Source organism: Ceratotherium simum, chromosome 16 (assembly GCF_057802395.1).
Source record: "Ceratotherium simum simum isolate JZ-2026a chromosome 16, ASM5780239v1, whole genome shotgun sequence".
NCBI lineage: Eukaryota > Metazoa > Chordata > Mammalia > Perissodactyla > Rhinocerotidae > Ceratotherium > Ceratotherium simum.
The window spans coordinates 20,425,522-20,438,162 of record NC_141915.1 but is presented as its reverse complement, the minus strand read 5'-3'; the positions used below and the strand labels follow the sequence as shown (position 1 = coordinate 20,438,162).

Sequence of the window (12,641 nt, the reverse complement as noted above, 5' to 3'; positions counted from 1 at the left end):
CTAAAATCATGAAACTTTAACAGTTGTCCAGTTACTCGAGAACAAAATCTTACGCACTTGCATTACTTGGTTTAAAGAGTAACTTTTTAGTTCAGATACACTTCCAAAGAGAAGTATCAAAAATATTCTAACATCCAAAAAATTGTGATTATACACTATTACGCATTACCTGTAAATTTTATAGTTTTTATTAAAAATGAATTTTTTCCTTCTTCCTCTCCTCCATATTGTAGCAACTTTAACTCTTTTATTTTAGTAGATATGTCAAAAATCCCTCTTGGTTTTCAAATATAGAAATCGCTACCAAATTATAAAGAACATAGATTTACTTCATTACTGCCTTTATAGTAAAATAAGATTAACTATGTTCTTGATCTAGAGAGGGAAGAAAAAAAACCTAGACAAGAGCTTCATGTAGACCATGTACATAGTCTTAAGTGAAACTGAAAATATTTGATTCAAACAGAGCAACTGACTAAGTAGCAGGCTGCTTACCTCCGTGCTGCATCAAAGTTGCTTTTCACAAAATCGTTAAAAGGCCGCATATGCTCTTCTTTCGTGAAGAGAACATGATTAGCAATACTCTGAAGTATCTAAACAATAAAAGAGGGTTATAAAGAATCAGATTATTTACTGTTATGAAGTCTACACATTCATATATTCTTTAAAAAATATGAATGTTTTCACTGATATAATTTTTATATGTGGTTAAAATCAATTATTGTTCATTTTATAAATACTAGGTGTTGTTTCTATTCTTTCCTAAATATAAATATAATTATGATATACACACACACATATATTTACATATACAGTCATGCACCACATACCAACGTTTCGGTCAATGAGGGACCACATATGTGGTCCATAAGATTAGTACCAGATAGCCTAGGTGTGTAGTAGGCTAGTAGACACAAACCATCTAGGTTTGTGTAAGTACTCTGCACAGTGACGAAAGAGCCTAACAACACATTTCTCATAACATATCCCTGTCGTTAAGCAATGCATGACTGTACATAAAAATATATATTAAAATGTTTAAGTGTCTTTTTAAATAAAAAATCATATTTTGGTCTTTGCTTCAGAATTCCAGAATTATCACATAGAAAACTATTTTCCAAAGACATCTGCTAAAATATTTTCCCATGATAATAAGGCCCATCAGGTATCAGTCTAATGAATTCCTTTGTAATATAAATAAATAAAAATAAAACAAAAGCATATAAGTGAAAAGCATAGGGCATTTCAAAAATAAATTCAAGAGGAAGTACAGTGAATATGAAAAACTGAAAATTCAGTTGGAAGACAAATTTAAAATTGTTAGTTTATCAAAATAAATCTTCACCTTTGACATTAACTTCAAGCCCCTTTCGATTCTAGGTGGTGGCTTTTTATCTAAAATCCCTGCTTCATATGGTGAGACAATGGCAGGATTGATAAATCTGAGGAACATGGCACTTCCTACTGCACCGATGCTGTTCTGAGGGAAACGCTGGCTAACCACCTAAAAACAAGGAGTTGAGAATTGAGTATATGGTTTAAATTAAAACAAGGAAAAGGGAAGAAAGAGCTTGAAAGTCAAATTTTGCACAAAAACTCTGAATAGACCAATCCTCATGAACAACACATTTCTACTTTTTCCTATTCCCAAAACATCTGCAAAAAAAGTTTATCCTCAATTCCTGTCCTCCATCATTTTCAAGCACAATAAAGGTATCTAAGAAAAAAAAATCTCATGGAGGAGTTGTATAGAAGAAATCTGAAAAAAGATATCAACTTTATCATTGTTTATACTGCAGGTTTGATGAGTAACAAAAGCAGACCAAATCTGCACACAAAGATTATCATATTTTACTAAGATTAATAGACATGAGAGTGTGGTCAACTCTTATAAGGCGAAGCTAATAGCAGACCCTTGAAACATCCTATACCTAATAGTAAATACTTACATTTTGTTGTGTACCAGGTACAACTGAATTTCTTGAGCAAAATGCTTGCCATATACAAAACAAAACTTAGTTTTCTTAGATTCCTATCGAGAAAAAATTTACTTACAAGCAATGTTACTATCAGTTACTTTTCTTCATAAGAATGCTTTATGATATGAGGACCTAGCTATTATTTAAACCATAGAGGAACGGGAATTGTTGGGGATGTAAAAGAAAAAAAGATCCCACCAGGAGAGGGAAATCCTATGGGTACCTCAGTTTATAATCCTGTCAAATAAAAAAAGGATTCAAGAAATGGTTGCCCACACTCAAAACAATGTGAGCCCAATATTTAAAAAGGATTTATTTTCTCCTTATAAAACATTCTACTTTGAAGGTAAAGTAATAGGTAAATTAGATTAGGAAAAGTGTTATGAAACTAGCTCAGCTCCCATCTCTTCCCAGTGCCTCTTGTTTTTTTTTTTCTTATTTTTTTTTTGTGAGGAAGATCAGCCCTGAGCTAACATCCATGCTAATCCTCCTCCTTTTGCTGAGGAAGACCGGCTCTGAGCTAACATCTATTGCCAACCCTCCTCCTTTGTTTTCCCCAAAGCCCCAGTAGATAGTTTATGTCATGGTTGCACATCCTTCTAGTTGCTGTATGTGGGACACGGCCTCAGCATGGCCGGAGAAGCGGTGCGTCGGTGTGCGCCCGGGATCCGAACCTGGGCCACCAGTAGTGGAGCGCGTGCACTTAACTGCTAAGCCACGGGGCCAGCCCCACCAGTGCCTCCTGTTTTAAGTTAACATATGAAAATTATATTATTCTGAAATTTACATTCGTTCCATATACTACACAGTCATATTCATTTTTAGGGAACACTTATGTAACATTTTAACCTCTACGACTATTCTTGCTTAGTGTGGCTAACTGCTGCTTAAAGCAGTGGTGACTATAATAGCAAAGCCACAGCACTTCACTCAATATTCTGGGATTCCGGGGATAAACCCGCATTTCAAAAGATACTTGGGAAAAATGGGATATATGTGCAGAATCTCACGTAACTCTAGTTTTCTTCTGCCTCAATAAAGTAACATTTCTTGTCATGAATTCACACGGCTCACTGACTCCAGATTAAATCTAGAAAGAACAAGGCTTATTTCATTTCTTCTATTCCCTTTCGTGCTTCATGTGGTATACATTTTAAATGTGTTCTTATTCACGGCCTAAAACCTCAAAATAATTTTCCGTCATATCTGATAGGGAATTAGTAAAAATAAGACTTTAGAGAATGCTTTTTTTAAGCCAAAGATAATCTTTGTAAGAGCTGATAACAGAGGTGAGTTATATCTTCTCACCTTTATTTAGACTACGTAGCCCAGGGAGCTTTCTTTGTGCTATAGTACTTTGAGCGCTACTGAATGAAGAACAGTCCTACACTTAAATAAGGGGAAACTGGTGAAGGCAGCTAAATATAGTAGCCTTAGTAGAAAGGCTTTAAAACCTAAATACGGTTTTAGAGTTATCTTTAGCTGAAATACAGTTTTAGAAATAGAATTCAAAAAATTCAAGTGCTTTTACTACTCTAGTACAGCGTTTAACCTTTTCAGGACTAGGAACAGAAAAATGAGCATATACATTCACACAGACAAAATTCTTCATACAATTTCAGGATGTTCATAGACCACCACTGCTACTGCTGAGTGGTTCTTTCAGAACTTCCAAATTTTCATCTTAAGACAGAAGAAACATATCAATAAACCTATAAAATTTTAAAGCCTTTAAGGACTGAGTTAGCAAGAAGGAAGAAGATTAAAAACTGCTTTATATTTAATTTCAAATAGGTTGTTTGAAAAGAATTAGTATATATTCAGTTTACTCCATTAAAATCCTGAAATGGTTTTTAAAAAGCTAAAAGCTATAGTTTGTTTTCCAAAGAACCAGTTAAGTTATAAAATGTGGTTACCTGCTATGAAAGTATTTAATAAAAATCAATAATTTATATGCACATGGAGAGTTTTTTTTTTTTTTGAGGAAGATCAGCCGTGAGCCAACCATTCATGCTAATCCTCTTCTTTTTTTTTTTTTGCTGAGGAAAACCGGCTCTGATCTAACATCTATTGCCAATCCTCCTTTTTTTTTTTTTTCCCCAAAGCCCCAGTATATAGTTGTATGTCATAGCTGCACATCCCTCTAGTTGCTGTATGTGGGACGCGGCCTCAGCATGGCCGGAGAAGCAGTGCGTCGGTACGCGCCCGGGATCCGAACCCAGGCCACCAGCAGCGGAGCGCGAGCACTTAACCGCTAAGCCACGGGCTGGCCCTGGAGAGCTCTTTTAAAATACATTTTTGAAAGTAGCTATTTACTGGTTTTCTCCAGGACAAAAAAGTTTTAAAGTGTGACTCACATTAATACTCAATTTATACTTACTACTACTCAGTCTCAGAATTTAATGAAAACCTGAGTGAATTATTTCCCAAAGGGAGAAAATATTGTAAAACTTATGAAAGGCACTACACCTTCACTATCTTCCACATCTTCAAAAATAATTCATGTCAAAACTCAAAGTATCCACACCTTAGGAACACACATTGTTTCACGTACATATAATTATGTATCTCACTGATGAGAGTATCAGTATATTTTTGGAACTGAAACCTGATAAAACATAATCGGTATCAATAAAAATGCCATACAAGTCTCATGAGTCAATTTATAAAAATACTTCTTTTTCTTTCACCACTAATTAACATCAATATAATTTTACCTCATAATATACACATACTCAAGTGTTTTTTTACTTTTTTTAACCTGTAAAAATCTAATTTGCATCCAAAAGACATTCTGCATAAAGGCCAAAGTTGGGGCAGTCTGTATGCTGAAACCAATTTTCAGTCAAATATCCCCTTAACCCCTTAGTAAAAGGTGAACTACATGTTACAAATAAATGCAGTCATAAACTGTACATCAGCAACAGGATCACTACTCATACATGCTTAATTACCTGAGCTAGGTAAACAATTAACTTCTCAAAGGAAAGTAGGTATACAATATATGTTTGAGTATAATAAACAGAATTATCTGTAACATGACTACATGGCTATATACCAGAAGCCAGAACCTTCTCTATATGTTTTACATATTCCAATCCATGACAGATACACCCCAAAAGAAAGTTACCTTGCTTTTAAAAGAAAAGATCATTAGATTCTGCTAAGCCAACAACTCTATAAACCAATATTTTAAATTTATAATGACTATACTCTCTTCATACTTTGGAATGTATTCTAAAATATCTCAAATTATCAATTAGATTCCCTTTGTTTCCAAGAGGACCTCATATCATCTGTGCTGAGAAATACATTCCAAAACTTACTGTTACCCAGAAACTTAAAAAAAAAATCTGATAACAACACTAGTAGAAAAAAACATTTCAAGGAACAATTTTAGACAAAATCTTAATAAATAAAAAGCAATGTTAGGAAGGCTAGAAAACATGCTCTAGAGAAACACAGAAAGCCTGAATTTTAATTTATGTGATTCACTAAACAATGGGTATTAGTAAAACACTGAACAAGAGTGTTAGAAACAGTAAATTAATTTCAACAGTGATGGTGTATATTATGTTAAACTCACATATGCTGAGAATTAGAAGCCTGAAGCATTAGAAAGAAATGTTTTTATTAAGCAAGATGGCCATCCAATCCAATCCATTTGCTCACAGCTGACCAAATTTACTTAACATTCTCAAAAAGAAAATCTTGAATGGACATAAAAGCATATGTCTCTCAATTTTAATTTAGTTCTTAATTTAAAACAGAAATTTATTATATGTAAAGCTTAGACAAGGAATGAAAGATGAAACCAGATGAATACTATACAGTCATGAGTCGCTTAACAACAGGAATACATTCTGAGAAATGCGCCATTAGGGGATTTCATTGTCGTGCAAACATCACAGAGTGTACTTAACACAAAACTAGATGGTAGAGCCTACTACACACCTAGACTGTATGGCACTAATTTTACGGCACCACTGCCGTATATGCAGTCTGTTGTCGACCTTGTTAACCGAAATGTCGTTATGCGGTGCATGACTGTATTCTAAATTACACTTTTTAAAGTAAACTATCTACATGACTCCTAAAGGTTTTCTTTACATCCTTCTCTAAAATCATTTGGATTATATGAACAAAGATAGTACTCAGCCTGATAAGGATAAGTCATACTGACAGAGAGTGGCAAATTTAAAATGAATGCATGTCATATTTTGGACAAATTCCACTCACAGGAAGAAAATAATTATGACTACCATAACTTTCTTCCTTTTAAATTAGGGCAGGTTCACAGAAGCAGGCAGTATATTCATATCATGTTTGCAAAATGAGGTGTTTCTCTACAAATATGGACTCACTAAGTTTTCCTTTATTTCAAAAGTACTGTGTTCTCAGTCCCAATCATTTAATAATGATTTTTTCCAAGGTAAAAGTGGTTTAACCATTAGGATTTTTATAACCTATGCATGAATATCTAAATTCTGGCTGAGACTGTCTAGATAAAAATATAAGGAATAAAAAATAAAATTTAGCATCTTTTAAGTGAGACTTAGAAAGTGACACTTTCCCTTCATATACTTCTAACAACTAAGAAAAACTTTCACCTCTAGGAAAAGAAACCACTCACATTACCTGCAAACAAGAAGCAAGAATGAAGAGAGTCAGCATTTCCTAAGGCCTTGAAATTAAGTTTCTTTTGCATTCATTTATAATTTTTAAAATAACAATAATAAAATTAGACCAGGGATATCCAATGTAACAAATGCCCCCAAAATGCCTTTGGGATAAATCAAACCAAAGGAACACAGAGAATGTTTCAATGTAACTTAATTCCAGGGTTAATTGAAATGAAAGCTATTTTGTGCCAGAATTAGTAGAATGATTTTACAGTGAAGGTCAAAATAGGCTGAAGTGAAGATGTTCTTAACAAACAGCAAAAGATTTTTGTTTTGCTTGGAAAGAAACAGCTAATAAAAAGTTCTCCAAACTTACTGATTTTTTGTTTTCCTTTTTTTCTTTTACTGTAGCTTTATTCAGTAGGGAGTGGCAAGTTGCCTACAGAACAGAGATGAGCACAAACAAGTCACAGCACCAACTACATACAGCAACAAAAACAATGTTGGTTTGTACATAAAATTACACGATCAAATGTAACACAAATGGAATCAACAAAAAATTAGAAATCAACTGAATTTTGAGGGATGAATTTTATTTCTCGATTTTAATTTTTATTACATTTTTTTAAGCCAAAGCACTAAATAAACAGCAAGAAATGTTGAGACAATCATATCTACTATTTCTGGCTATAAATCACAGAAATGCTCTCCCCAAGTGATTTTGAGGATATTTAATTTTACATTTCAGTTAATTCCTAGCCTGTGATAAATTTTATATAAAACATTCATTACAAGTAGATCACACACTAAAAACACTTCTATGTGTCTACATGACTTTTTCTTGATATATAAATATTTCTCTGTGTATCCTTCAATTGACTTTAAGTTCTTTTTTCAATAGCTGGCAATTAATTTAGATCCTACTAATTAAAAAAATAAACATTAAATGGCTAAATATAATAGAAAAATTCATTTTAGAGATTCTGAATTAAAAATCTCTCTTAGAAGGATTACTCTTAAAATGTCACACATTTTTCTGTTTGCAGGCTACTTCCTGAAGAAGTTCTAATCAGAGGAGGTTAAAAGCTCTGCAACATTTGGGAGAAGAATGTTATCAGCTCAACTAGAAATAAGCATTAATTAATATTAAAGTGAAGAAACTGCAGAGAAAATTACAGAATAAAACTGTAAGCCTGCTTAAAATTTTTCACGTATTTGACAATTTATCAGAATGTCTCAAAAAAGAAAAGAAAAACCACCAAAAACCCCTAAAACCCACAGAGACATATTGGTTTCATCTCTCAGAGCTCCTTCTAGGCCAAAGAGTTCTTTTAAAATTAAAAGACTCCTGACTGGACTAGACTAGGCACAAGAATTATTTTTAAAACCAAATTAGAATTCTTTAATCCACCATACACGGCATTTTATTCTAGGAATTCTATGCATCCAACATCATAACCCATTAATAACTTGGGCTTCAAGTTAGTTCGACGTTTGTTCATCCATCCATCCATCCATCCATCCATCCATCCATCCATCCATCCACCCACCCACCCATCCATCCAAGTAGTTATTGTGCATCTACATGCTAGATACCATTCTAGGCATTGGGAGACAGCAGAAAAACAAGACGACACAGTCCTTTTCTCATGGAGCTTTGGTTCAAACTTTAGACTATAAATAAAGGCACTAGTAACCAAATATATCACAAAAATGCAGTTCTATATACTTTTTTTTTCAATTATGGTATATAATATCATTTATAGCCTGAAAAAATTTGCGTAAACTACTTCTGTTTGGAGAAGCAGAGTCACTGGGAAAAGATGACATTTATTTAGAATCATAATATTCAGCTTTTTCTCAGAACTCTCTTACCATAACTTAAGAGAATATCACTTTTGAGAATGACTTTCTCATTATTCCAAAACTATCAGGAAGAAAAGTGGAAATAAATACATGAGAAAATGCCTTAATTATAAATCTAACACATGCTCACAGTAGGCTATTCCTATATAACCTTAACTCAGTCCACTAAGTAAGGAGGCATATAAAATAAGAGAACTGGTTAAAGCATGATTTGAAAAACGCTCAACGGTGAAAAAATATGAACTCAAGTAAAAAGAGCTAAATCTCAGAGCAGTTTATTAGCCAGCAATATACTCACTTAGCTTTCAAAATTTCCCTAGTAGGTCCCAAAGCAGGAGCCATGTTTACTAAAGGAAAAAAAAAAACAGTCGACTACTATCCCTCCCAGCAAAACATAAAAGCACAAAGGTACCATTATGTTACTGCCAAAGTCAAAATGGCAAGAAAAAGCTAGAAGAGGGAAGATGAATAAAAATAAAAGAGCTAAGGGAAAAACTACATTTGGAAGGAGAGTCAATGAAAGAATATGTTGAGATCAAAGCTTTTTTTCTTTTTTAATTAGTAAAGGTAAAATTCCGTCATCAGTCGCTTATTAAAAAACAAAACCTTATTTATAAATAACATAGAATAACTTTGCTCCATAGTACTCTATCTACATTCCAACAATAAGTTTACCCAATACTTCAAAGAAATGCACTGACACACATTTGAACAATATTCTTAAAGAGAATAATTTTATGTGAAGTTTTAATATGATAATTCATGTCTGTTATAATACAAGATATAAAATTATGGAGTGCTTTAAAAAGCATAATACATAGTGTTTAATAAGCCACCAATTATCACTTGACTCTATTTTCTGAATTATTTTCACAACCTCCCTACCTTTCTAACTATGAAAGCTAGCAAGAATCTTGCTTACTTGGGTGGGAGGGATGGGGGAATTTATTCCTTCATTAAATATTTCCTAAGTACTTACTAAGTGCCAAGTCCTGCTCCTTTCACCTTATCAGAATCATGGTCTTAAATTGGACTCTAAGTTTGGTGAGGATACAAAAAAATTTTTTCTTTTAGAGTGACAACCACACGAATTTCTACTAAAATCTACTAGACCATGTAAAACCAGGTAGTCAGTACCCATTACCTTTTAACTAGCTAAAGTCAAAGCCACTGCCACTTTAGAAATCCATCTGCTCTGAAAACAGTTACTACCAGGCAACCAAGAAGTTGACCCAGACTGTTTTTAATATGTGCTCATCATTTCTTGTCTGCCTAGTTTTATAAACAGCAGAATGACTAAATTAGATTTAAAGAGAAACCTGAATAATGCCCAAACTTAAGAGAAGACATTATTCACTGTATTACATTTCACATTATAACTAAACCACTTCCTAGTTTCAGATTTAACTAACTGAAAAAATTATGTGGGGCTCTCCTAAGTTTCCTTGAGCTATTTTGAAAAGGCAGAAAAAGTCACAATAAATTAAGAGAGTTTGAATGCTAAGCATGTTCTATCATCTCTGTATATGGTGAAAAGTTTTTTTTTAGATACAGTAGATACATCTTTATAAATAGCAATGGGGGAAAAATTCACACATAGCAGCCTGAAACCACTTTTTAAAATGGTGATTTCACTGATCTTGCTCATGTCTCTAAGCAACCAAAGCCCTGTGCTAAAAAGAACAAATGGCTGGGGATGACTCTGCAAAGAAAGAGACACAAAGGCATGGTTTTGGTAAATGCATAAATTCTTTCCCCTAGGCCCACCCCTGTCCCAAACTCCAGGCCCACTAATGTTTCTTCCAGAATCAGAGTTTAAACAGGCTAATATGGATTTGCATTAATCTCCCTTGGAATGAATAAACTGCTCCTGAAACTGCATATGCAATTGAAAAACACAGGGGAAGCCATAAAGGAACACAGACCTAATTTCCTCAACAAGTAGGGGATGACTGTGGAATCTGAGCTCAGAGGCATTACTTCCAGTGCTAGTGTTAGAAAGTCTAATCATTTGATCTGAATGATGATGCAATATATTTTATAAGTAGCATTCTACATAAAATAAACAGAACATTCAGTCCTGGGAAAACCTGACAAAAACACACTATATATTATATATCTTTTTTTCTAGTTTTATTGAGAAATAATTGACACACATCACTATATAAGTTCAAGGCATACAGCATGATGGTTTGATTTACATATATTGTGAAATGATTACCACAGTAGGTTCAGCTAATATCCATCTTTTCATATAGATACAATAAATAAAAAAGAAAGAAAAATGGAAAAAATTTTCTCTTTGTAGGAACTCTCTTAACAACTTTCCTGTATATTATACAGGAGTGTTAGCTATGGTCATTATGTTGTACATTACATTCCTACTACTTATTTATCTTGTAACTGGACGTTTGTACCTTTTGACCACCTTCCTCCAATTCCCCCTCCCCCAACTCTCACCTCTGTTAACTGCAAGTCTGATCTCTATGAGTTTGCTTGGTGTTTTTTTTTTTTTTCTTTTAGATTCCACATATAAGTGAGGTCATACAACATTTGTCTTTCGATATCTGACTTATTTCACTTAGCATAATACCTTCAAGGTCCATTCATGTTGTCACAAATGGTAGGATTTCCTCTTTTTTTTTATGGCTGAATAATAGTCCATTGCAAATATATACCACAACTTTATCCATTCATCCACTGATGGACATTTAGGTTGTTTCCATGTCTTGGCTACTGTAAACAACGCTACTATGAACATGAGGGTGCAGATATTTTTTTGAGTTAGTGTTTTCATTTCCTTTGGATATATTCCCAGAAGTGGAACCACCAGATCATAAGGTAGTTCTATTTTTAATTTTTTGAGGATTCTCCATACTGTTTTCCATAATGGCTGTATCAATTTACAACTCTACCAATGGTACACAAGAGTTTCCTTTTCTCCACACCCACGCCAGCATTTATGTCTTGTCTTTTTGATGATGGCTATTCTAACAGGCGTCAGGTGATATCCCATTGTGGTTTTAACTTGCATTTCCCTAATGACTAGTGATGTTGGGCATCTTTTCATGCACCTGTTGGCCTTTCGTATATCTTTTTGGAGAAACATCTATTCAGATCTTTTGCCCATTTTTTAATTGGGATATTTGTTTTTTTGTTATCCAGTTATATGAGTTCTTTATGTATTTTGGATATTAAATCCTTATCAGATATATGGTTTGCAAATATTTTTTCCCATTGTGTAAGTTGTCTTTTCACTTGCTGATGGTTTCTTTTGCTGCGCAGAAGCTTTTTAGTTTGATGTAGTCCCACTTGTTTATTTTTGCTTTTGTTGCTTGTGCTTTAGGTGACATATCCAAAAAATCATTACCAAGACCATGTCAAGGAGCTTTATTCCTATGTTTTCTTCTAGGGGTTTCATGGTTTCAGGTCTTACCTTTAAGTCTTTAATCCATTTTCAGTTAACTTTTGTGAATGATGTAAGTATGGGTCCAGTGTCATTCTTTTACACATGAACGTCCAATTATCCCAGCACCATTTACTGAAGAGACTGTCTTCTCTATATTGAGCATTCTTGGTTCCACTGTCAAATATTAGTTGACTTTATATGTTTGGGTTTATTTTTGGAATCTCAGTTCTGTTCCATTGGTCTATCTGTCTGTTTTTATGCCAGTACCACACTGTTTTGATGACTATAGCTATATAGTATAGCTTAAAATCAGAAAGTGTGATGCCTTCTGCTTTGTTCTACTTTCTCAGGATTTCTTTGACTATTTGGGGTCTTTCATGGTTCTATACAAATTTTAGGAGTGTTTTTTCTACTTATGTAAAAAAACATGCCATTGGCATCTTGAGAGGGATTGCACTGAATCTTTAGATGGCTTTTGGTAGTACTGACATTTTAACAATATCAATTCTTCCAATTCATGAACACAGGACTTTTCCATTTATTTGTGTCTTCTTCAATATCTTTCATCAGTGTCTTATAGTTTTCCGAGTAGAGATCTTTTACCTCTTTAAATTCATCCCTAAGTATTTCATTGTTTTTCATGCTAATGTAAACAGGATTGATTTCTTTTTCAGAAAATATATTGTTAGTGTATAGAAATGCTACTGACATTTGTATGTTAACTGTATATCCTGCAACTTTACTGAATTCATTGCTTAGATCTAA

At 33.6% G+C, this 12,641-nt stretch overlaps 1 protein-coding gene across 6 annotated transcripts in view; it reads right to left on the bottom strand.

The window, feature by feature from the left end:
- The window catches only part of NF1 (neurofibromin 1), a 253,648-nt gene that overhangs the window by 99,700 nt on the left and 141,307 nt on the right, over positions 1-12,641 (bottom strand). For 4 of the 6 annotated variants that reach the window (XM_004441909.3, XM_087440767.1, XM_087440768.1 and 1 more), the window contains exons 31-33: positions 6,978-7,040; positions 1,346-1,504; positions 496-593 (exon numbers count right to left, since the gene is read on the bottom strand). In XM_004441909.3, the coding sequence (XP_004441966.2) occupies positions 496-593; positions 1,346-1,504; positions 6,978-7,040 (320 nt within the window). The remainder of the gene's footprint in view (positions 1-495; positions 594-1,345; positions 1,505-6,977; positions 7,041-12,641) is intronic. The other 2 variants (XM_087440769.1, XM_004441910.3) reach the window with 2 other exon arrangements.